This window comes from Salmo trutta, chromosome 4, assembly GCF_901001165.1.
Source record: "Salmo trutta chromosome 4, fSalTru1.1, whole genome shotgun sequence".
Taxonomy (NCBI): domain Eukaryota; kingdom Metazoa; phylum Chordata; class Actinopteri; order Salmoniformes; family Salmonidae; genus Salmo; species Salmo trutta.
In genome coordinates, this window is record NC_042960.1 from 45,593 (window position 1) to 69,660 (window position 24,068).

At 48.8% G+C, this 24,068-nt stretch overlaps 2 protein-coding genes and 1 non-coding gene across 5 annotated transcripts in view; all 3 read left to right on the forward strand.

Moving 5' to 3' along the window:
- LOC115191633 (sodium channel and clathrin linker 1) overlaps positions 1-14,589 on the forward strand; it is a 21,339-nt gene extending 6,750 nt beyond the window's left edge. For all 3 annotated transcript variants that reach the window (XM_029749419.1, XM_029749421.1, XM_029749422.1), the window contains 15 exons: positions 1,306-1,428; positions 1,670-1,735; positions 2,359-2,429; positions 2,665-2,755; positions 2,839-2,930; positions 3,064-3,127; positions 3,225-3,338; positions 3,649-3,747; positions 7,183-7,329; positions 9,141-9,283; positions 9,447-9,639; positions 12,671-12,867; positions 13,248-13,326; positions 13,591-13,686; positions 14,084-14,589. In XM_029749419.1, coding sequence (XP_029605279.1) covers positions 1,306-1,428; positions 1,670-1,735; positions 2,359-2,429; positions 2,665-2,755; positions 2,839-2,930; positions 3,064-3,127; positions 3,225-3,338; positions 3,649-3,747; positions 7,183-7,329; positions 9,141-9,283; positions 9,447-9,639; positions 12,671-12,867; positions 13,248-13,326; positions 13,591-13,686; positions 14,084-14,146 — 1,638 coding nt within the window. In that variant the 3' untranslated portion in view covers positions 14,147-14,589. The remainder of the gene's footprint in view (positions 1-1,305; positions 1,429-1,669; positions 1,736-2,358; positions 2,430-2,664; positions 2,756-2,838; positions 2,931-3,063; positions 3,128-3,224; positions 3,339-3,648; positions 3,748-7,182; positions 7,330-9,140; positions 9,284-9,446; positions 9,640-12,670; positions 12,868-13,247; positions 13,327-13,590; positions 13,687-14,083) is intronic.
- A 413-nt stretch (positions 14,590-15,002) lies between these two features.
- The window catches only part of LOC115191569 (dynein heavy chain 6, axonemal-like), a 123,999-nt gene continuing 114,933 nt past the window's right edge, over positions 15,003-24,068 (forward strand). The window contains 11 exon segments of the mRNA XM_029749361.1: positions 15,003-15,110; positions 15,450-15,754; positions 15,932-16,126; positions 16,604-16,887; positions 17,784-18,396; positions 18,589-18,723; positions 20,956-21,067; positions 22,113-22,227; positions 22,454-22,670; positions 23,446-23,553; positions 23,821-23,931. Of these exon segments, the coding sequence (XP_029605221.1) occupies positions 15,491-15,754; positions 15,932-16,126; positions 16,604-16,887; positions 17,784-18,396; positions 18,589-18,723; positions 20,956-21,067; positions 22,113-22,227; positions 22,454-22,670; positions 23,446-23,553; positions 23,821-23,931 (2,154 nt within the window). The 5' untranslated portion in view covers positions 15,003-15,110; positions 15,450-15,490.
- On the forward strand, positions 16,271-16,390 carry LOC115193137 (small Cajal body-specific RNA 8). Its single transcript, XR_003878100.1, has one exon.

A 24,068-nucleotide genomic window follows, 5' to 3' on the forward strand; every position in this document is an offset into this window, starting at 1 on the left:
GCTTACGAGCCTGCTGGTGCCTACCACAGCTCAGTCAGACTGCTCTATCAAATCATAGACTTAATTATAATATAATAAACACACAGAAATACGAGCCATAGGTCATTAATATGGTCGAATCCGGAAACTATCATCTTTCAGTGAAATACGGAACCGTTCCGTATTTTATCTAACGGGTGGCATCCCTAAGTCTAAATATTCCTCTTACATTGCACAACCTTCAATGTTATGTCATAATTATGTAAAATTCTGGCAAATTAGTTCGCAATGAGCCAGGTGACCCAAACTGTTGCATATACCCTGACTCTGCGTGCAATGAATGCAAGAGAAGTGACACAATTTCACCTGGTTAATATTGCCTGCTAACCTGGATTTCTTTTAGCTAACTATGCAGGATTAAAAATATATACTTCTGTGTATTGATTTTAAGAAAGGCTTTGATGTTTATGGTTGGGTACAGTCGTGCAACGATTGTGCTTTTGTTAAATCATCCCCCGTTTGCCAAAGTTGGCTGTCCTTTGTTAAGAAGAAATAGTCTTCACACTGCATATACCCTGACTCTGTTGCAAGAGGTGACATGTTTTCCCTAGTTCAAAGAAATTCATGTTAGCAGGCAATATTAACTAAATATGCAGGTTTAAAAATATATACTTGTGTATTGATTTTAAGAAAGACATTGATGTTAATGGTTAGGTACACGTTGGAGCAACGACAGTCCTTTTTCTTGAATGCGCACCGCATCGATTATATGCAACGCAGGACAGGCTAGATAAACTAGTAATATCATCAACCATGTGTAGTTAACTAGTGATTATGATTGATTGATTGTTTTTTATAAGATAAGTTTAATGCTAGCTGGTAACTTACCTTGGCTTCTTACTGCATTCGCGTAACAGGCAGGCTCCTCGTGGAGTGCAATGTAAAGCAGGTGGTTAGAGCGTTGGACTAGTTAACCGTAAGGTTGCAAGATTGAATCCCTGAGCTGACAAGGTTAATATCTGTCGTTCTGCCCCTGAACAAGGCAGTTATCCCACCGTTCCTAGGCCGTCATTGAAAATAAGAATGTGTTCTTAACTGACTTGCCTAGTTAAATAAAGGTGTAAAAAAAAAAATACGGCAAATTAGTGTCCAAAAATACCGATTACCGATTGTTATGAAAACTTGAAATCGGCCCTAATTAATCGGCCATTCCGATTAATCGGTCGACCTCTACTCTGGATGAGACCATATGCTGAGTGTCTAAAATGTAGTGTGTATATATTGAAGTGTGTGTGTGTGTGTGTGTGTGTGTGTGTGTGTGTGTAGGAGCGAGACCAGGCCATGGAGCTGTGGCAGGCCTCAGCCCAGGAGCTGGACCGTTTACAGCAGCTCTACCAGATAACCACCTCTGACGGACAGCTCCATGTTGCCGAGCAACAGTGCCTCAAGGTAGACCTTCTCCCAGTTTGGCCCCCAGAGGGCAGCGTTGTTATGGATTTCATCCCTCTCCCATTGAGATCGAGTGTAGCTGATCGTTGCTGGTTCTAAACCTATGTAATGCTAGAAGTTAGTACATGCTTAGAGTTTTACGTTGTGTCTGTGGTTCAGATTAATTCAATGTCCTTGTCTAAGAGGAAGCCATTTGAGGGTAGTTGTCATTAACCCCGCCCCTTTATTATTTTTGTCATAGGATCAACTGATCCAATTCCAGCAGCACATCCAGAAACTCCAAGTCACCAATCAGAAACTGGAATCTGTAAGTTGCAGCCAATCATTAGGTCACATATATGTGTGTGTAACGTTATAATAGTGTTTCCGATATAGAATGTAGAATATTGGGTCATTGGTAAATAATGAATCTGATTTACACATGACGAGAACACACCAAACACTGACTAGGTCAGTCAGTCAGTCAGTCAGTCAGTCAGTCAGTCAGTCAGTCAGTCAGTCAGTGGGGCTTAATGCTTGCAGACAGGAAGGAGCCTAATCCATTTGCTCTCCCAGCTTTGCCCCGTGCTTGTTACACACTATCATTCTGACTTCCTTACTCACTTGCCCGCTAACTGGCTTTTCTAGATCGACTGTTACGACAGAGACTTGCCTGTAAACTAATATGACAGTACAGGTTTACCTCACACACACACCTGCCTTCTGCTTCTGGAGAGTAATGTATCCATCTTATAAATTTTTAATGAGGAGTGAGGCAAGGGCTTTCCTCTGTTTCTGTCTACCAGTTAGTGCTTCTGTATTGTAGTGTGAGGACTGAGGAGTTGTGTGTGTGTGAGAGATGTGGTGTTTGTGAGAAGTTCAGTGTGTGTGTGTGTGTGTACTGAAGCCATCATGCCTCACCGGCGCGCGTGTCTCTCGTGCCACACTCAGACCAACCAGCAGTTCCTGAAGACGCTGACAGAACAGAGCACTGAGATGGAGGAGCTACGCAACCAGCTCAGGTACACACTACTACAGTTTCAAAATGGCTGCCAATCGTCCCCAGTACAGATTACTGCAGATCCTGAATGGCCGCCATTCGTCTCCAGTACAAACTACTGCAGATCCAAAATGGCTTCCTACATTGAGATCCAAAATGGCTCTCAGGAATGTAGCTCTTCAGCTGCTGCACAGCTCAGGCAGTGCACCTGCAGAGAGCAGGGTTTATTTGTTTCTCTCTTTCCACTCCTACTGCAGATCGGCCAAAGCAGATCTGAGGATGGCCACAGCCAAGGTGGAGGAGATGACCAAGCTGATGCAGAACATCCAGGACCAGATACAGAGACGGGTAGGGAAACAATAGGGCTTATAGTTCTCTACCGTAGTTTACCATAGCAGAATATAACCTCTGTCCCTTTATTGTGTGTGTAGGAGGACGATGCAGCAGAGGCTCATGGTAGGGAGGAGGCCTCAGATCGAAGACTCCACCATCTCCAGTCAGCCCTCAGTCAGCTGGAGGCCAGGTGAAACACACCTGTAATCCTCACTTCACTTCCTCTTCCGGACTCTTCTACAGGAGGCTGAGTGCATCTCGCTCCAATTCCTTCTACTTTTTCCTTTTGATAAACTCTTTCTGTCCCCATCTGTCTCCTGCAGGTTGAAGGCAGCTAGTCAGGAGGCAGAGAGTGTACGCAGGGAGCAGGTGGTGTGGGAGAGGCAGGTGGGGAACACTTTAGTTTTTGGCATCCATATTTTAACAAGTATCTACAAGGTCATGTAGCTAAATAGCGCGGTGTATAACGAGGTGTACCCGTCAGGTGGGGGAGCTGCAGGTGCGCTGTGCCTCTCTGGAGGAGGAGCGCTATGAGGCCTTCTCCAAGGTCAGAGACTCCATCCAGCTGGCTGAGGAGGCCTCTCTACAGAAGGACCAGGTACATACAGTCTTCTACTGCTACGGTCTGCTTCTCTGGACACAATCTAACCTCTCTCTGTCTCACCAGGTCAGACAACCCCCTCTCTACCCCTTCCTTCACACACTTCACTCCCCTCTCTGTCTGGTCAGAGACTGTCTGTCATTCAGCATAACTCTGGTGATGATGATGGTATGCATCTCTGTCCTGTCAGAGACTGTGTCATTCAGCATAACTCTGGTGATGATGATGGTATGCATCTCTGTCCTGTCAGAGACTGTGTCATTCAGCATAACTCTGGTGATGATGGTGTTATGTATCTCCCTATCAGGCCCTGTTGAGAGAGAAACAGAAATCTGAGGAGCTGGACAAGATGAATGAAGCCATCAGACAACTGATCCAGGATGCTGCCATACGCACCAGGAAAGAGGTGAGTCTCAACTCCTTTTTCAAAATGCTAACCCTAGTCCTCACCTCCAGCTGTACCCTAACCCTAGTCCTCACCTCCAACTGTACCCTAGTCCTCACCTCCAGCTGTACCCTAACCCTAGTCCTCACCTCCAACTGTACCCTAGTCCTCACCTCCAACTGTACCCTAGTCCTCACCTCCAACTGTACCCTAACCCTAGTCCTCACCTCCAGCTGTACCCTAACCCTAGTCCTCACCTCCAGCTGTACCCTAACCCTAGTCCTCACCTCCAACTGTACCCTAGTCCTCACCTCCAACTGTACCCTAGTTCTCACCTCCAACTGTACCCTAGTCCTCACCTCCAGCTGTACCCTAACCCTAGTCCTCACCTCCAACTGTACCCTAGTCCTCACCTCCAACTGTACCCTAGTCCTCACCTCCAACTGTACCCTAGTCCTCACCTCCAACTGTACCCTAACCCTAGTCCTCACCTCCAGCTGTACCCTAACCCTAGTCCTCACCTCCAGCTGTACCCTAACCCTAGTCCTCACCTCCAACTGTACCCTAGTCCTCACCTCCAACTGTACCCTAACCCTAGTCCTCACCTCCAACTGTACCAGTCCACCTCCAACTGTACCCTAGTCCTCACCTCCAACTGTACCCTAGTCCTCACCTCCAACTGTACCCTAGTCCTCACCTCCAGCTGTACCCTAGTCCTCACCTCCAACTGTACCCTAGTCCTCACCTCCAACTGTACCCTAGTCCTCACCTCCAACTGTACCCTAGTCCTCACCTCCAACTGTACCCTAGTCCTCACCTCCAACTGTACCCTAGTCCTCACCTCCAACTGTACCCTAGTCCTCACCTCCAACTGTACCCTAGTCCTCACCTCCAACTGTACCCTAGTCCTCACCTCCAACTGTACCCTAGTCCTCACCTCCAACTGTACCCTAGTCCTCACCTCCAACTGTACCCTAGTCCTCACCTCCAGCTGTACCCTAGTTCTCACCTCCAGCTGTACCCTAACCCTAGTTCTCACCTCCAGCTGTACCCTAACCCTAGTTCTCACCTCCAGCTGTACCCTAACCCTAGTTCTCACCTCCAGCTGTACCCTAACCCTAGTTCTCACCTCCAACTGTACCCTAACCCTAGTTCTCACCTCCAACTGTACCCTAACCCTAGTCCTCACCTCCAACTGTACCCTAACCCTAGTCCTCACCTCCAACTGTACCCTAACCCTAGTCCTCACCTCCAACTGTACCCTAACCCTAGTCCTCACCTCCAACTGTACCCTAACCCTAGTCCTCACCTCCAACTGTACCCTAACCCTAGTCCTCACCTCCAACTGTACCCTAACCCTAGTCCTCACCTCCAACTGTACCCTAGTCCTCACCTCCAGCTGTACCCTAACCCTAGTCCTCACCTCCAACTGTACCCTAGTCCTCACCTCCAACTGTACCCTAACCCTAGTCCTCACCTCCAGCTGTACCCTAACCCTAGTCCTCACCTCCAACTGTACCCTAGTCCTCACCTCCAACTGTACCCTAGTTCTCACCTCCAACTGTACCCTAGTCCTCACCTCCAGCTGTACCCTAACCCTAGTCCTCACCTCCAACTGTACCCTAGTCCTCACCTCCAGCTGTACCCTAACCCTAGTCCTCACCTCCAACTGTACCCTAGTCCTCACCTCCAGCTGTACCCTAGTCCTCACCTCCAGCTGTACCCTAGTCCTCACCTCCAACTGTACCCTAGTCCTCACCTCCAACTGTACCCTAGTCCTCACCTCCAACTGTACCCTAGTCCTCACCTCCAACTGTACCCTAGTCCTCACCTCCAACTGTACCCTAGTCCTCACCTCCAACTGTACCCTAGTCCTCACCTCCAACTGTACCCTAGTCCTCACCTCCAACTGTACCCTAGTCCTCACCTCCAACTGTACCCTAGTCCTCACCTCCAACTGTACCCTAACCCTAGTCCTCACCTCCAGCTGTACCCTAACCCTAGTTCTCACCTCCAGCTGTACCCTAACCCTAGTTCTCACCTCCAGCTGTACCCTAACCCTAGTTCTCACCTCCAACTGTACCCTAACCCTAGTCCTCACCTCCAACTGTACCCTAACCCTAGTCCTCACCTCCAACTGTACCCTAGTCCTCACCTCCAACTGTACCCTAACCCTAGTTCTCACCTCCAACTGTACCCTAGTCCTCACCTCCAACTGTACCCTAGTCCTCACCTCCAACTGTACCCTAGTCCTCACCTCCAGCTGTACCCTAGTCCTCACCTCCAGCTGTACCCTAGTCCTCACCTCCAGCTGTACCCTAACCCTAGTCCTCACCTCCAGCTGTACCCTAACCCTAGTCCTCACCTCCAACTGTACCCTAGTCCTCACCCCCAACTGTACCCTAACCCTAGTTCTCACCCCCAACTGTACCCTAGTCCTCACCTCCAGCTGTACCCTAACCCTAGTCCCGGCGTCCTGAGCCACCCTCTCTAACCCTAGTCCTGGCGTCCTGAGCCACCCTCTCTAACCATAGTGTTTCATTATCTCCAATACATCACCAGTACACTACTACCTCAACCTGTTAGGCTGCTTCCTCCTGACCACGTTGTCTCTTGATGCTGTGTTCTCGGTAGAGGAACGGAGCTGCTTCCTGCTGACCACGTTGTGTCTTGATGCTGTGTTCTCGGTAGAGGAACGGAGCTGCTTCCTCCTGACCACGTTGTCTCTTGATGCTGTGTTCTCGGTAGAGGAACGGAGCTGCTTCCTCCTGACCACGTTGTCTCTTGATGCTGTGTTCTCGGTAGAGGAACGGAGCTGCTTCCTCCTGACCACGTTGTCTCTTGATGCTGTGTTCTCGGTAGAGGAACGGAGCTGCTTCCTCCTGACCACGTTCTCTCTTGATGCTGTGTTCTCGGTAGAGGAACGAGGAAGACCATAAGAACACTGCTGACCTATAAAATGACTAATCTAAATCGAAAACTGGCCCTTACTCTAGCCATAACCAAACCCTTAACCCTAACCTAATTTTAACCAATTCTGAAATGATCTGTTTGCAGCTCAGCAGTGTCCGTATAGTTTTTTTCCTTGAGAAACTCACTGACCTGACTTCTCTGCCTGGCTCTTAACCAGGGAAGGACTGTGATTACCATTCTATCAAAGGCTCTTGATTTAAGATCTAACTCCCCAAGCCTGTTAATGTTAGCCTTCACCAGGCTGTCAGACACAGGTCTAAATCTAGACGTGTCTGGACACTGAAATAGCATAGACTCACAAGCTGCAGTGTGCATTTCAATGTGGTGAAACAAGGGGTGCATCTCTCTGCATTTCCCTCTGAAAAGCATGACTTACAGAATATAATTGTTTTATATAGTGACAGTATACATCCCACATGCTACCTGCTCAATCTGTTGTTCCTTCAGGTGTTATTGACTAGTTCTGGATTGTGTTTCTTTCAGGTGGAGAATGTGCGTAAACAGTGCAACTCACAGATCCATCGGATGGCTGAGGAGTTGTCGGCTCTACAACTGGAGTGTGCAGATAAAGAGTCTCAGATGGAGAGGTCCCTGAGAGAGATGAGGGCAGTGGAGGAGGAACTGGAGAAGGTGAGGAGGGCAGTGGAGGAGGAACTGGAGAAGGTGAGGAGGGCAGTAGAGGAGGAACTGGAGAAGGTGAGGAGGGCAGTGGAGGAGGAACTGGAGAAGGTGAGGAGGGAGTGGAGGAGGAACTGGAGAAGGTGAGGAGGGCAGTGGAGGAGGAACTGGAGAAGGTGAGGAGGGCAGTGGAGGAGGAACTGGAGAAGGTGAGGAGGGCAGTGGAGGAGGAACTGGAGAAGGTGAGGAGGGCAGTGGAGGAGGAACTGGAGAAGGTGAGGAGGGCAGTGGAGGAGGAACTGGAGAAGGTGAGGAGGGCAGTAGAGGAGGAACTGGAGAAGGTGAGGAGGGGGGAGTGGAGGAGGACCTGGAGAAGGTGAGGAGAGCAGTGGAGGAGGACCTGGAGAAGGTGAGGAGGGCAGTGGAGGAGGAACTGGAGAAGGTGAGGAGGGCAGTGGAGGAGGAACTGGAGAAGGTGAGGAGGGCAGTGGAGGAGGAACTGGAGAAGGTGAGGAGGGCAGTGGAGGAGGAACTGGAGAAGGTGAGGGGGGCAGTGGAGGAGGAACTGGAGAAGGTGAGGAGGGGGCAGTGGAGGAGGAACTGGAGAAGGTGAGGAGGGCAGTGGAGGAGGAACTGGAGAAGGTGAGGAGGGCAGTGGAGGAGGAACTGGAGAAGGTGAGGAGGGGGGCAGTGGAGGAGGAACTGGAGAAGGCGAGGGGGGGGGGGCAGTGGAGGAGGAACTGGAGAAGGTGAGGAGGGCAGTGGAGGAGGACCTGGAGGAGATGAGGGGGGGCAGTGGAGAAGGAGGAACTGGAGAAGGCGAGGAGGGCAGTGGAGGAGGAACTGGAGAAGGCGAGGAGGGCAGTGGAGGAGGAACTGGAGAAGGCGAGGGGGGGGGCAGTGGAGGAGGAACTGGAGAAGGTGAGGGGGGGAGTGGAGGAGGAACTGGAGAAGGTGAGGAGGGGGGCAGTGGAGGAGGAACTGGAGAAGGCGAGGGGGGGGGGGCAGTGGAGGAGGAACTGGAGAAGGTGAGGAGGGCAGTGGAGGAGGACCTGGAGGAGATGAGGGGGGGCAGTGGAGAAGGAGGAACTGGAGAAGGCGAGGAGGGCAGTGGAGGAGGAACTGGAGAAGGCGAGGAGGGCAGTGGAGGAGGAACTGGAGAAGGCGAGGGGGGGGGCAGTGGAGGAGGAACTGGAGAAGGTGAGGGGGGGAGTGGAGGAGGAACTGGAGAAGGTGAGGAGGGCAGTGGAGGAGGAACTGGAGAAGGTGAGGAGGGCAGTGGAGGAGGAACTGGAGAAGGTGAGGGGGGAGTGGAGTGGAGGAGGAACTGGAGAAGGTGAGGGGGAGTGGAGGAGGACCTGGAGAAGGTGAGGGGGGCAGTGGAGGAGGACCTGGAGAAGGCGAGGGGGGCAGTGGAGGAGGAACTGGAGAAGGCGAGGGGGGGGGCAGTGGAGGAGGAACTGGAGAAGGCGAGGGGGGCAGTGGAGGAGGAACTGGAGGTGAGGGGGGGGAGTGGAGGAGGAACTGGAGAAGGTGAGGGGGGGAGTGGAGGAGGACCTGGAGGAGATGAGGGGGGGGCAGTGGAGGAGGAGGAACTGGAGAAGGTGAGGAGGGAGTGGAGGAGGAACTGGAGAAGGTGAGGAGGGAGTGGAGGAGGAGGACCTGGAGAAGGTGAGGTGATTGGGGAAGAAGTCATACTATTGTTTTAGTCTTACCAAACTGGATCGTACATTCCTACAGGTGGTGAAAGAACTTAATAGGGAATGGAGGGTATGAAGCATTATAATGCATTATAACCTGTTCCTATGTCATCTGTACTCCAGGTGTATAAGGAGGGTAGAGGAGAGCCAGAGTACAGGAAGATGGAGGCCCTCCACCAGAGGTCTCTGAATGCTGAGAGACTGAAGGATGACATGAACATCACCCTGCAGAGCACACACAACAAGATGAAGAAAATGGAGATGGAGTGAGACATATTTCTGTGTGCTTAGTCTGAGCTGCTGATCTGAGATCTGTGTTTAGCTATTAAGTGTGCTTTTTTTAGGCTGCCTGTTTCATCTGTCTGGACCCGAGTGTATACAGTACTTTGTAATGTAAATGCCCCCTCTCCCTCCCCTTTCCCCCCGCAGCTACAGTGAGGAGTTGTCCCGGTGCCAGGAGGAGGTGCGGCGGCTGCAGGGGTCTCTGTCTGCAGCCAGGGAGGACTGCAGCGGGGTCAGCGAGGAGCGGCTCCAGCTGCAGCAGGAGAACATGCAGCTCCGCAGGGAGATGGAGGAGCTACGCAAGGCTAGCATGATGACCCAGAGGAGAGCTAAGCAGCAGGTGAGACTACCTGGTTAAACACCTTTAAGACTAGACTGGATGCAGTATGAACGGGAGGGATCAGGGTAGAGGAAGGACGGGGACATAGACCAACTATGCAAGGCTTTGCTGCTCGCACTGAGATGGGCAAAACAGCACGTAAGACCAGTCATTTGAGGTAAACAACTGATAGCACCAGTCTGTAGAACACAGATAAGAGCTATGTGACATTTGAGAGATGGTGAGCCAATGAGAGGTAAAGGAAAACCAAGCCACCGGTCAGAGAGAGTGGGAGATCTGTGCTAGCAGGTAGAGAGGAAGGTGGGAGGTCTAGCAGGTAGAGAGGAAGGTGGGAGATGAGGAGGGATACAGGTCTAGCAGGTAGAGGAAGGTGGGAGATGAGGGATACAGGTCTAGCAGGTAGAGGAAGGTGGGAGATGAGGAGGGATACAGGTCTAGCAGGTAGAGGAAGGTGGGAGATGAGGAGGGATACAGGTCTAGCAGGTAGAGGAAGGTGGGAGATGAGGGAGACAGGTCTAGCAGGTAAAGGAAGGTGGGAGATGAGGAGGGATACAGGTTTAGCAGGTAGAGGAAGGTGGGAGATGAGGAGGGATACAGGTCTAGCAGGTAGAGGAAGGTGGGAGATGAGGAGGGATACATGTCTAGCAGGTAGAGGAAGGTGGGAGATGAGGAGGGATACAGGTCTAGCAGGTAGAGGAAGGTGGGAGATGAGGAGGGATACAGGTCTAGCAGGTAGAGGAAGGTGGGAGATGAGGAGGGATACAGGTCTAGCAGGTAGAGGAAGGTGGGAGATGAGGGAGACAGGTCTAGCAGGTAAAGGAAGGTGGGAGATGAGGAGGGATACAGGTTTAGCAGGTAGAGGAAGGTGGGAGATGAGGAGGGATACAGGTCTAGCAGGTAGAGGAAGGTGGGAGATGAGGAGGGATACATGTCTAGCAGGTAGAGGAAGGTGGGAGATGAGGAGGGATACAGGTCTAGCAGGTAGAGGAAGGTGGGAGATGAGGAGGGATACAGGTCTAGCAGGTAGAGGAAGGTGGGAGATGAGGAGGGAGACAGGTCTAGCAGGTAGAGGAAGGTGGGAGATGAGGAGGGATACAGGTCTAGTAGGTAAAGGAAGGTGGGAGATGAGGAGGGATACAGGTCTAGCAGGTAGAGGAAGGTGGGAGATGAGGAGGGATACAGGTCTAGCAGGTAGAGGAAGGTGGGGGATAAGGGATACAGGTCTAGTAGGTAGAGGAAGGTGGGAGATGAGGAGGGATACAGGTCTAGCAGGTAGAGGAAGGTGGGAGATGAGGAGGGATACAGGTCTAGCAGGTAGAGGAAGGTGGGAGATGAGGGATACAGGTCTAGCAGGTAGAGGAAGGTGGGAGATGAGGAGGGATACAGGTCTAGTAGGTAAAGGAAGGTGGGAGATGAGGAGGGATACAGGTCTAGCAGGTAGAGGAAGGTGGGGGATGAGGAGGAATATAGGTCTAGCAGGTAGAGGAAGGTGGGAGATGAGGAGGAATATAGGTCTAGCAGGTAGAGGAAGGTGGGAGATGAGGAGGGAGACAGGTCTAGTAGGTAGAGGAAGGTGGGAGATGAGGAGGGATACAGGTCTAGCAGGTAGAGGAAGGTGGGAGATGAGGAGGGATACAGGTCTAGTAGGTAAAGGAAGGTGGGAGATGAGGAGGGATACAGGTCTAGCAGGTAGAGGAAGGTGGGAGATGAGGGAGACAGGTCTAGCAGGTAAAGGAAGGTGGGAGATGAGGAGGGATACAGGTCTAGCAGGTAGAGGAAGGTGGGAGATGAGGAGGGATACAGGTCTAGTAGGTAGAGGAAGGTGGGAGATGAGGATGGATACAGGTCTAGCAGGTAGAGGAAGGTGGGAGATGAGGGATACAGGTCTAGCAGGTAGAGGAAGGTGGGAGATGAGGAGGGATACAGGTCTAGTAGGTAGAGGAAGGTGGGAGATGAGGAGGGATACAGGTCTAGCAGGTAGAGGAAGGTGGGAGATGAGGGATACAAGTCTAGCAGGTAGAGGAAAGTGGGAGATTCGGGATACTGGTCTAGTAGGTAGAGGAAGGTGGGAGATGAGGAGGGATACAGGTCTAGCAGTTAGAGGAAGGTGGGAGATGAGGAGGGATACAGGTCTAGCAGGTAGAGAGGAAGGTGGGAGATGAGGAGGGATACAGGTCTAGCAGGTAAAGGAAGGTGGGAGATGAGGAGGGATACAGGTCTAGCAGGTAGAGGAAGGTGGGAGATGAGGAGGGATACAGGTCTAGCAGGTAGAGGAAGGTGGGAGATGAGGGATACAGGTCTAGCAGGTAGAGGAAGGTGGGAGATGAGGGAGACAGGTCTAGCAGGTAGAGGAAGGTGGGAGATGAGGAGGGATACAGGTCTAGCAGGTAGAGGAAGGTGGGAGATGAGGGAGACAGGTCTAGCAGGTAGAGGAAGGTGGGAGATGAGGGATACAGGTCTAGCAGGTAAAGGAAGGTGGGAGATAAGGGATACAGGTCTAGCAGGTAGAGGAAGGTGGGAGATAAGGGATACAGGTCTAGCAGGTAGAGGAAGGTGGGAGATGAGGGAGACAGGTCTAGCAGGTAGAGGAAGGTGGGAGATGAGGGAGACAGGTCTAGCAGGTAGAGGAAGGTGGGAGATGAGGGAGACAGGTCTAGCAGGTAGAGGAAGGTGGGAGATGAGGGAGACAGGTCTAGCAGGTAGAGGAAGGTGGGAGATGAGGAGGGATACAGGTCTAGCAGGTAGAGGAAGGTGGGAGATGAGGGATACAGGTCTAGCAGGTAGAGGAAGGTGGGAGATGAGGGAGACAGGTCTAGCAGGTAGAGGAAGGTGGGAGATGAGGGAGACAGGTCTAGCAGGTAGAGGAAGGTGGGAGATGAGGGATACAGGTCTAGCAGGTAGAGGAAGGTGGGAGATGAGGGAGACAGGTTTAGCAGGTAGAGGAAGGTGAAAACAAGATGAGGGTTAAACTGGTGGGTAGGAGACACTCACAAACGCACACCCACCCTCACTTCCCCCCTTCTCTCCCCAGGTTTCCCAGATGGAGCAGGAGTATTCCCTAAAGGAGCAGGGTCTGGATGCCCGGGTCAGGGAGCTGGAGGAAAGCAGTAGGAGCTCCAGTGCTGAGCTGACCCGCCTCCTCTCTGCCCAGCAGAAGACCAGCCAGCGCTGGAAGGAGGAGGCCAAGACCCTCACCCTGACCTTCCACACCAAACTCACCAGCCTCAAGTTAGTTCAATGTACTGGGTTCACCTGGGCGTATCTGACCAGTAAACTATGATTTGAAGTACTTACTGACATGTCACCGTAATAGCCCAGTGTCCATACAGGCAAGTTTACAAACTCATCAGTTTGTTATGAGGACGCCCACATTTTCCATTCTTCTTTGAACTTCTGAGAAGCTGTTCTTGCTCTTTCTCACTTTGCGGATCACAGTAAAAACATAATTTCAAGCCTCCTACACACAATGTAGAAGGGAGAGATTGACAGGCTACGGACCAAATGGCCAACTGTTTGACACAGTTGCTAGTTGATGAGCGGATGTTTTCACATAAGTATGTGTTTGATGATTGGTCGCTTACAACTATAACAAGGTCCGTTGGTTTCAGGGGTGAACTGAATCGACAGAAGCAACGTTGTCAGGAACTGGAGATCCAGCTGGTGACTGACCACGAGACCATATTAGAGGTGATTCTAACACACGCATACATACACACACACATACATACACACACACACACACACATACCATTTTATAGAAGATAAAAAAGGAACACAGACAACTGTTCAACTTGCGCGAATTCAACACACTACTCCCACCTTGAAACCAATAGCAACCCACATCATAATTCATATAATGAGGAAATGTGATGTCAGTGTATTGTTGCTGGGTCCAGTAGGGGATGAAGTGTCTCTAATGTCGTGGTTGAAATGTGTCATATTGTTGTCTAGTACGAGAGGCAGATGGCAGAGTATCAGGAGAAGAACAGTCGTCTCCAGAGGCGTTTGACTCAGGCAGAACAGAAGGCAACTACAGCATCACAACAGGTACTAAGGGTCTTACACTGGGGCCAGGTAGAGGCGCACACTGATGATGTCAGCTGTTGTCTGATATCAACACAGGGTCATATTTATTGGGCACGCTGTAGTAGAACAGTTAAAAAACGTTGTGCAACAGAAACTAAAAGGGAGTTATTGGACTTGTGTAGGTAGCCCCTCCCTGTTTTAGTCAGTGTTACTTAGTTTGGTGTCTAGTGAATAGGACCCTGGATCTTATTGAGATGCAGTACTGGAACGCTGCACAGCTAGAAACGACGTGTCTCCTGTATGTTCTACATGATGCATTCTTCATGGACACCATCTTTGAAGAAGCCCTGATACTGAGAGGACCTCATTGGGCTTTGACTGTTTCTAACACACCCATTTTTCTGTCTTTCTCTTTCAGCTGAGTATAATGACGTCACAGAGAAGGAAAACATCTTCCATGGCAGACCTGGAGTCTCTATAGCGGTGTGCAGGGATGGGACTTAAGGATTTTGGGCACTTGTCCGCTGTGCCATACGATATTTAAAAATATAAAATTGTTGCTAGTGGCCACAATTTTTACTAGCCAGTCTGAAATGTACTAGCATCGGGCTAGCTTAATTTCCATCCCTGACTGTGTGCATTGCCAACCATTTCTACAGAAATGCCAATGTCTGTTATGGATTTACACCATACACTGTGATGTCTGTTATTAAAATATATTTAAATTCTCTTTCTGATGTGTTTTATTGTCATTGTTGGGAAATTAGGAAATATTTTTGTGGTCAAACTTTCTGTGGTCATTGTTTTGGGAAATATTAAAATACATTTTCTTGGGTGTTGTCATTGTAAAATTCACTTTCTGTGATCATTGTTGGGAAGTATTTAAATCCACCTTTCTGTGGTGGGATAAATTAATTCACTGGTTCTTATGGTCATGTTTAATTTGTGTGTGGTTGAGTGACTGTCTCCAGGATGCTCTGTCAGGCTAGACTGGGATAGTATGTGTTTCAATTTTGCAGAATCAAGACGATAACAGGAATGCCTCTGTAGTTTCAACTGCAACCCATCTTTGAGGTCGAGTTTTACCATGAAGAAGAAACGATGTATGACAGCCCGCGTTCTGTTGGGAATCTAGCTATACAAACTATATTGTAGGGTGCCAGTATTTTTGCCTAGTTTTAAAATCTGAAAGCTTGGGACATGGTATCTAGCTATACAAACCTTGGGACTGAATGGTATTGGAGTTGCACTGCAAAGCGCGCATGTGCAGCTGTTGGTCGTCCGCGCGGTGTGCTGGGAGGTGCTGGTTGCTAAGAAACCGGAAACTCAAGAGATCACTGTGTTTCCACTTTTGACAAGAGAACCGGCGATAAGAAGTGTAGCTAATGTTTTTGCTTCTGTAGTTCCTCTACTAATGTCTATGTTAAAGTGCCATTGATAGCTATGTAAGTAATTCACCTTGACTTGCTCAGAAATATGTTATAAATTGCTAGCGCTACATTGTTTCTGTTAACCAAACTGACGGTTTGTGATAACACTTTATATAACCCTCTCAGCGTTAGCGGATATTGTTGGCTATGTTTGTTTTTAACTCTTTGATTTAACGTTATATTGCAATGTTTATCTCTTGTTGCCAGGTAAGTTGCTAACCAATTATGTCAGCTATGTGTAAGATGACTTGCATGCTACTATAGTTTGCTTTGACGCTTGAGTTGATAAACCAAAACGAAAGGGAGAGCTTATCGTTCCCCCACCTCCCTCTCCTTCTTCACCCCCACACACAGTATCCACTCAGACCCTGAGAGGCAGACTATCTGAGGCCACCATGTCTTCGTTCTCCCAGAAGGGTTCCCCTCGCTGCCAGGCTGGCCCAGGGAGAGAGGAGGTGACTGGGGCCCGGCAGCAGAAGATGACCCTCCCATTCGCCATGTCCCTGGGCCATGTAGACCCAGAGGCACTGAGAGCCAGGCTGATCTCAGTAGCCCCGAGCCAGGCACAACGCAGCCCGGACGCCCTGGTCTTCACACACACCACCAAGGCCCAGGAACGCAGGAGGGCAGGGCAGAGACCCGTACCGCTGGAGATACTGGTGGGTGGGGGGTGTGTGTGAAAAAGAGAGAGGAATATGGGGACCCAGCCACTTGTAAACACTGTTTGCTCACAGTAATGTTTTCTAAATATCAGCCTTTGTTCTCATAACCATCCCAGACATCAACTGCCCCATAAGCACATAAACACCTCTATTTACACATCTTCTCTCATTTAGCCGGTCCTGAAGAAGTACCAGGACCACAAGCAGCCAGAGTTCATCCACAGGCAGAACCGGGAGAGGCTGATCCAGTCGGGTTGGAAGCCGCCGTCGCCCTCCCTTGCTGGGGTAGAGTGGATGGACATGGCCCCTGACAGACAGAGCTCCACCCTCCACCTCCCTGAGCTGCCTGACCACGTCAAGGAGAAACAGGTGGAAGACTGAGAAGGGCTCTGCTGGACAGATAGATGTCATGCAGATTTGACATGGTTTAATTTGGAATCAAGATTGTCTTAACCATGATTTCTCTAGTGATATACAGCCATGTTCTGAAATAAAATGATTGATTGTAGACGGTGGGAGGCAGATACTGAGCTGTGCTCTGTCCGTCACTAGCCCTCCCTATAGCGTCCTCGCTCTCTGATGACCGTGGCAAGCTAAGAGGTATCACAGTGGACCGATATGGGGCAGACAACTGTTAAACTCATAGCCTTTCTTGTTCTGTTTTAACCAGTAGTTCCATCAACCTCATTTGAGCCACAGAAGAATGCAGTCCACAATCAATATCTGTCTCTTTTGTTGTCAAGAGACGTAGTACAAAGTCCCCTTTCAGCTGTTCATGATGCTTTTCAAAGTCAAATAAATAAATAAATAAAAGCCTAACTGACGGTCACTGCTTCCTCCCTCCAGGCTCAGCTGACCCAGAGTACCCTGTGTTCCCCCTCTCCCCCCAAACGCCCTCGTTCCTCCAAGTCCACAAAGCCCTCCCCCACCGGACCCTTCCTCCACTCCCCCTTCCCTCTCCCTGCCAGTCACCCCCTCATCTTCAGCTCGGCAGAGGATGTGATCCGTGCCAAAATACGCTCCCCGCCGGACATCGTCAGAATCATCCGGAACAACCCTCACCTGGGCTTCCTGTACATGACCTCTACCGCACCCAAGAGCTCCATCAAATATGATGCTTATAACCTCAAGTAAGAGAGGGAGAAACACACACACCATAACCTACATCAGATATGATGTTTATAACCTCAAGAGAGGAAGAAACACACACCATAACCTACATCAGATATGATGTTTATAACCTCAAGTAAGAGAGGGAGAAACACACACACCCTAACCTACATCAGATATGTTTATAACCTCAAGAGAGGAAGAAACACACACACACACACACCATAACCTACATCAGATATGATGTTTATAAACTCAAGTAAGAGAGGGAGAAACACACACACCATAACCTACATCAGATATGATGTTTATAACCTCAAGTAAGAGAGGGAGAAACACACACACCATAACCTACATCAGATATGATGTTTATAACCTCAAGTAAGAGAGGGAGAAACACACACACCATAACCTACATCAGATATGATGTTTATAACCTCAAGTAAGAGAGGGAGAAACACACACACCATAACCTACATCAGATATGATGTTTGTAACCTCAAGTAAGAGAGGGAGAAACACACCATAACCTACATCAGATATGATGTTTGTAACCTCAAGTAATCATCGTCAACAAGAGAGAGATGCTACTTCCCAATTATCTCTAATTCCATTTATCCTTGTTCACTTCCCTTCACTAATTTTAATGGAAAGGACTGCCTGGTATAAGAAACATGGTGGAAACTGCCTCTAACCCATACCAGCACCAATTTATTGCTTTTAGATTGTGGGAAGTAGTGAACGAGTGTACACTTCAGAACAAAGGAGGTATTATTGGGACTCACAAAGAGAGACGAAACAGACACACACACTCATGCAAACATTTGAACTCCCAAGTTCTCTATCAAATATAAAAACCTACAACCTTATTCTCACTACCCATCCCGAACTCTCACCTTTGACCTTTTCCCCCCAGGATAGTGACGTATGAGAACATCAACAAGCAGGACTACTCTACCATCAGCCAGCAGGGTGTGACCTGCATCTCTGATACAGAGATGGACTTCCTGCCGTTAGAGCGCTGGGAGCATGAGTACCGATGCCACCGCCGCCTCCTGGCCATCCCGGCCTTTGCCCTCTTCAGGAGGTGGAAGGCCTTCAGAGTGTGGAGGACTAACGTCCGCTCCAAGAAGATCAACACGTGCAAGAAGTCCCTGCAGGAGCGCCTGTTCATCGTCAATGAGGTGGTGGTATTGTTGGGTCCAGTAGTGTTTCCTGGTCAGGATAATGAGGTGGTGGTATTGTTGGGTCCAGTAGTGTTTCCTGGTCAGGATAATGAGGTGGTGGTATTGTTGGGTCCAGTAGTGTTTCCTGGTCAGGATAATGAGGTGGTGGTATTGTTGGGTCCAGTAGTGTTTCCTGGTCAGGATAATGAGGTGGTGTTATTGTTGGGTCCAGTAGTGTTTCCTAGTCAGGATAATGAGGTGGTGGTATTGTTGGGTCCAGTAGTGTTTCCTGGTCAGGATAATGAGGTGGTGGTATTGTTGGGTCCAGTAGTGTTTCCTGGTCAGGACAAGACCTACATATGTGTTTATAGTCAAAATGGTCTGTACCATTGACCTGCAGTATGTGTTTGGGCTGGTTCATGTTGTCTGAATGTTACTTATGATTATTGAAACAATCCTATCTTCCCTATGAGATGTTCATATAATGGAACACAACCAAGGTAGTTACTTTAAGATAATAGGAAGGACCAGTAACAGCTGTGTGTCTGTTTCCAGTCTCTGCGTCCGGCTTTGCTAGATATCAGAGAGATGTGCTACAGGATCAGTGACATGGGGCTTTGTCGCATCCAGAAAGATCACACATACACTCTGGAGGAGTTCCAGGAGGCTCAGTACAAACAGCTGGAGGAGGTACGCAGTATGTGTGTCTGTCCCTTTACATGACGTGTCTGTCCCTTTACATGACGTGTCTGTCCCTTTACATGACGTGTCTGTCCCTTTACATGACGTGTCTGTCCCTTTACATGACGTGTCTGTCCCTTTACATGACGTGTCTTTCCCTGTACATGACGTGTCTGTCCCTGTACATGACGTGTGTGTCCCTGTACATGACGTGTGTGTCCCTGTACATGACGTGTGTGTCCCTGTACATGACGTGTGTGTCCCTGTACATGACGTGTGTGTCTCTGTGTATCTGTCCCTTTACATGACGTGTCTTTCCCTTTACATGACGTGTGTGTCCCTTTACATGACGTGTCTGTCCCTTTACATGACGTGTCTGTCCCTTTACATTACATATTCTCTGTGTGACTGTTCCTTTATATGACATATTCTCTGTGTGTCTGTCCCTTTACATGACATATTCTCTGTGTGTCTGTCCCTTTATATTACATATTCTCTGTGTGTCTGTCCCTTTACATTACATATTCTCTGTGTGTCTGTCCCTTTACATGATGTATTCTCTGTGTGTCTGTCCCTTTACATTCTCTGTGTGTCTGTCCCTTTACATTATGTATTCTCTGTGTGTCTGTCCCTTTACATTCCATATTCTCTGTGTGTCTGTTCCTTTACATTACATATTCTCTGTGTGTCTGTTCCTTTACATTCCATATTCTCTGTGTGTCTGTTCCTTTACATTACATATTCTCTGTGTGTCTGTTCCTTTACATAACATATTCTCTGTGTGTCTGTCCCTTTACATTCCATATTCTCTGTGTGTCTGTCCCTTTACATTACATATTCTCTGTGTGTTCCTTTACATTACATATTCTCTGTGTGTCTGTTCCTTTACATTCCATATTCTCTGTGTGTCTGTTCCTTTACATAACATATTCTCTGTGTGACTGTTCCTTTACATTCCATATTCTCTGTGTGTCTGTCCCTTTACATGACATATTCTCTGTGTGTCTGTCCCTTTACATTCCATATTCTCTGTGTGTCTGTTCCTTTACATTACATATTATCTGTGTGTCTGTCCCTTTACATTATGTATTCTCTGTGTGTCTGTCCCTTTACATTACATATTCTCTGTGTTTCTGTTCCTTTACATTACATATTCTCTGTGTGTCTGTCCCTTTACATTATGTATTCTCTGTGTGTCTGTTCCTTTACATTACATATTCTCTGTGTTTCTGTTCCTTTACATTACATATTCTCTGTGTGTCTGTTCCTTTACATTACATATTCTCTGTGTGTCTGTCCCTTTACATTATGTATTCTCTGTGTGTCTGTTCCTTTACATTACATATTCTCTGTGTGTCTGTCCCTTTACATGACATATTCTCTGTGTGTCTGTTCCTTTACATTACATATTATCTGTGTTTCTGTTCCTTTACATTATGTATTCTCTGTATGTCTGTTCCTTTACATGTCATATTTTCTGTGTATCTGTCCCTTTACATGATGTATTCTCTGTCTGTCTGTCCCTTTACATGATGTATTTTCTGTGTGTCTGTCCCTTTACATTATGTATTCTCTGTGTGTCTGTCCCTTTACATGTCATATTCTCTGTGTGTCTGTCCCTTTACATGATGTATTCTCTGTGTGTCTGTCCCTTTACATTATGCATTCTCTGTGTGTCTGTCCCTTTACATTATGCATTCTCTGTGTGTCTGTCCCTTTACATGATGTATTCTCTATAAACTAGTCACCCAGCAGTGTTTGTCATTATACCCTGATAAAGACATCTTGTCTGTCCAAACGTTGGATGTTAGGTTATTACATCTGAGCTCAGTGTGCAGCTCTCCTTTCATTGTTCATGTGTATCTGATGTGAAATGGCTAGCATGTTAGCGGTGCATGCTAGTCGTGTTGAATCGGTGCCGTCACCCGCGCTGAGACCTTGAAGTAAACGTTTCCCTTACGCTGCAAGGGCCTCAGCATTTGTGTAGCGATGCTGTGTGGGTGACAGTTCTGAGGGGGCCTGGTTCCAGCCCAGGATGGGGCAAGGAGAGGGATGGAAGGAATACTGTTACCTGTGTCTCTGTCCCTTTACATGGAAACGTGTGTGTGTGTGTGTGTGTGTGTGTGTGTGTGTGTGTGTGTGTGTGTGTGTGTGTGTGTGTGTGTGTGTGTGTGTGTGTGTGTGTGTGTGTGTGTGTGTGTGTGTGTGTGTGTGTGTGTGTGTGTGTGTGTGTGTGTGCAGGTATCTTCTCGTCTGGAAGAGTTCAGGGAGCTGGTAAAGGAGGTGGCCAGGAGCGCCTGTCACACGGCCATGTTGGAGGCAGGATACACACCTGACTATAACTACAACACAGGTACACACACACCTGACTATAACTACAACACAGGTACACACACACCTGACTATAACTATAACACAGGTACACACACACCTGACTATAACTACAACACAGGTACACACACACACACCTGACTATAACTACAACACAGGTACACACACACACCTGACTATAACTACAACACAGGTACACACACACCTGACTATAACTACAACACAGGTACACACACACACCTGACTATAACTACAACACAGGTACACACACACCTGACTATAACTACAACACAGGTACACACACACACACCTGACTATAACTACAACACAGGTACACACACACCTGACTATAACTACAACACAGGTACACACACACACACCTGATTATAACTACAACACAGGTACACACACACACACCTCTTTTTAGAGTTTCAGTGGAGTGAGTCTGAAGTGTGTGTACTCCAGAGGGGACAGACAGTGCAGTGAGTCTGAAGTGTGTGTTCTCCAGAGGGGACAGACAGTGGAGTGAGTCTGAAGTGTGTGTACTCCAGAGGGGACAGACAGTGGAGTGAGTCTGAAGTGTGTGTACTCCAGAGGGGACAGACAGTGGAGTGAGTCTGAAGTGTGTGTACTCCAGAGGGGACAGACAGTGGAGTGAGTCTGAAGTGTGTGTACTCCAGATGGGACAGACAGTGGAGTGAGTCTGAAGTGTGTGTACTCCAGAGGGGACAGACAGTGGAGTGAGTCTGAAGTGTGTGTACTCCAGAGGGGACAGACAGTGGAGTGAGTCTGAAGTGTGTGTACTCCAGAGGGGACAGACAGTGGAGTGAGTCTGAAGTGTGTGTACTCCAGAGGGGACAGACAGTGGAGTGAGTCTGAAGTGTGTGTACTCCAGAGGGGACAGACAGTGGAGTGAGTCTGAAGTGTGTGTACTCCAGAGGGGACAGACAGTGGAGTGAGTCTGAAGTGTGTGTACTCCAGAGGGGACAGACAGTGGAGTGAGTCTGAAGTGTGTGTACTCCAGAGGGGACAGACAGTGGAGTGAGTCTGAAGTGTGTGTACTCCAGATGGGACAGACAGTAAGCAGTCACCAGAGATTGAGCTGCTGTTTGAAGAGGCTCCAGAGAAGATGAGTTACACAGAACAGGCCAACAAGAGGTACCACTGTAGACGCCTCACCTGGTGGGTACCACACACACACTCACACTATCTTGCTACACACTCCTGTATAGTGTTTCATTATTTCCCAGTCTAATTTCCACATAAAGCTGTTTCTCTGGCATGTTACATTATTGAAGGCCTCCTATCCACTACACACACGTTCCATTTCTACCAGTACTTTGAGCTGGAGTGTTTTACCTGTCGAGGTGTCATGAAGGAAGCCCCTTCCTACTCTGTCTTGTTCTAGTTTCATCCGGTTGGCTGACTACCTGATGGTGAACACCATGCACATCCTGGCTGTGAACTCTGTGGCCAAACTACTGGCCGTCCTGCAGGATCAGACTCAACACACCCCAACACACGCTGTCATCCACAGCTGGGCCGACACCGATGCTGCTAGCGCTGCTGCTGTCGCTGCTGCAGCTGGAGACGGAGGTGGCGACACGGAGGACTCCGACAAGAAGGTACAGCAAGACCGACTGTTTCCTCTCCTCTGGGACCCCCAGCCGTTCCATGGATTGGATCTATTCCAGAACTAGACCACCTGATTCAACCGGTCAACTAATCATCAAACTGTTGACCAGGTGAATCAGGTGAGGTAGTTCAGAGCTGCTACATGAAGGTCGCTGAGGAGAGGTTTGAAAAAGGCCTCAGGGCCAGATTCTCAGACATGGATGTAGCCTGCGTTGACTAAAAAACATAGACAGTTTGGTTGTTTAGCAACAAAACCCACACAACTATGGAGCAAAACAGACAGGGTTGGCTTCGTGTTTATTGACAACATAAATACATTTAAACAATGACCACTTTTTGTCTCTCAAATACATTGTGACAGTTGTTGATTAGCTATGAGTCAAAACGACATGGCATCAATAACAAGATAAAACAGGCTGGAACGAGCCGCCTACGATTCTACACATGGCAGCCCCATCGATGGGCAAGCATCATTTTCGTGACGTTTTCAACCAACTCGTCTCAATGGAGATTCTCCAGTGGACCGCTAGGCTTTCTAAAACCAGAGGCCTGTTTAGGAGAGTTTAAAGCTACAGAGGGAGATGTATTGTGTGTGTTATCGTCTGTCTTGTAGAATGGGGAATACAGTCAGCTTTCTGCCTGCATCCTTCTAACAAGTTTACTAAACGGAATAGTGGGTTCCTTTTGTTGTGACAATCCCTTCCCCTTTAACTGTGTATTAACCCCTGTGTGTGTGTGTGTGTGTGTGGTGTTTGTGTACCTCAGGCTACAGAGCCCACGGTGGAGGCTGTTCATCTTCTACCCATGTTTGTGTCGGAGCTGATGCTGGAGACCCACGCTCTGACCTACGAACCCTCCGTAGACGTCTTCCAGGTCTGTAACCCCTGACCTCTCACCTTTCAGCTCACTGACGATGTCATCGTTCTGCAACATATCAATATGGCTCTGAATTTGTAACTTTTTTTGTTTGTAACAATGTATCTCTCTTGCACTCTCTTTATGCGTGTGTCTGTGTGTGTGTCTGTGCGTGTGTGTGTCTGTGCGTGTGTGTGTGTGTGTCTGTGTGTGTGTCTGTGTGTGTGTGTCTGTGTGTGTGCCTGTGTGCGTGTCTGTGTGTGTGTGTGTGTATTCCCCTAACAGGAGTGTGTGTCAGAGATCATCTCTAGGTTCCAGGAGACAGTGTTATCATTAGTTGTGCTGGTGACTGACTCCTACTTTGATGCCTTCACTCAGCCCATGATCAACAGCAAGGTGTGAAACACTACCACTGACTGGGATAAAAAACTGTTTTTTTTAGCAGATAGCTAGGTGAGACAACTACACCTGTTATAGTGAGTACATTTTTCCTCAAAGTAGCTATCAGCAAAGTCCGTGCTAGTAGGAACAAG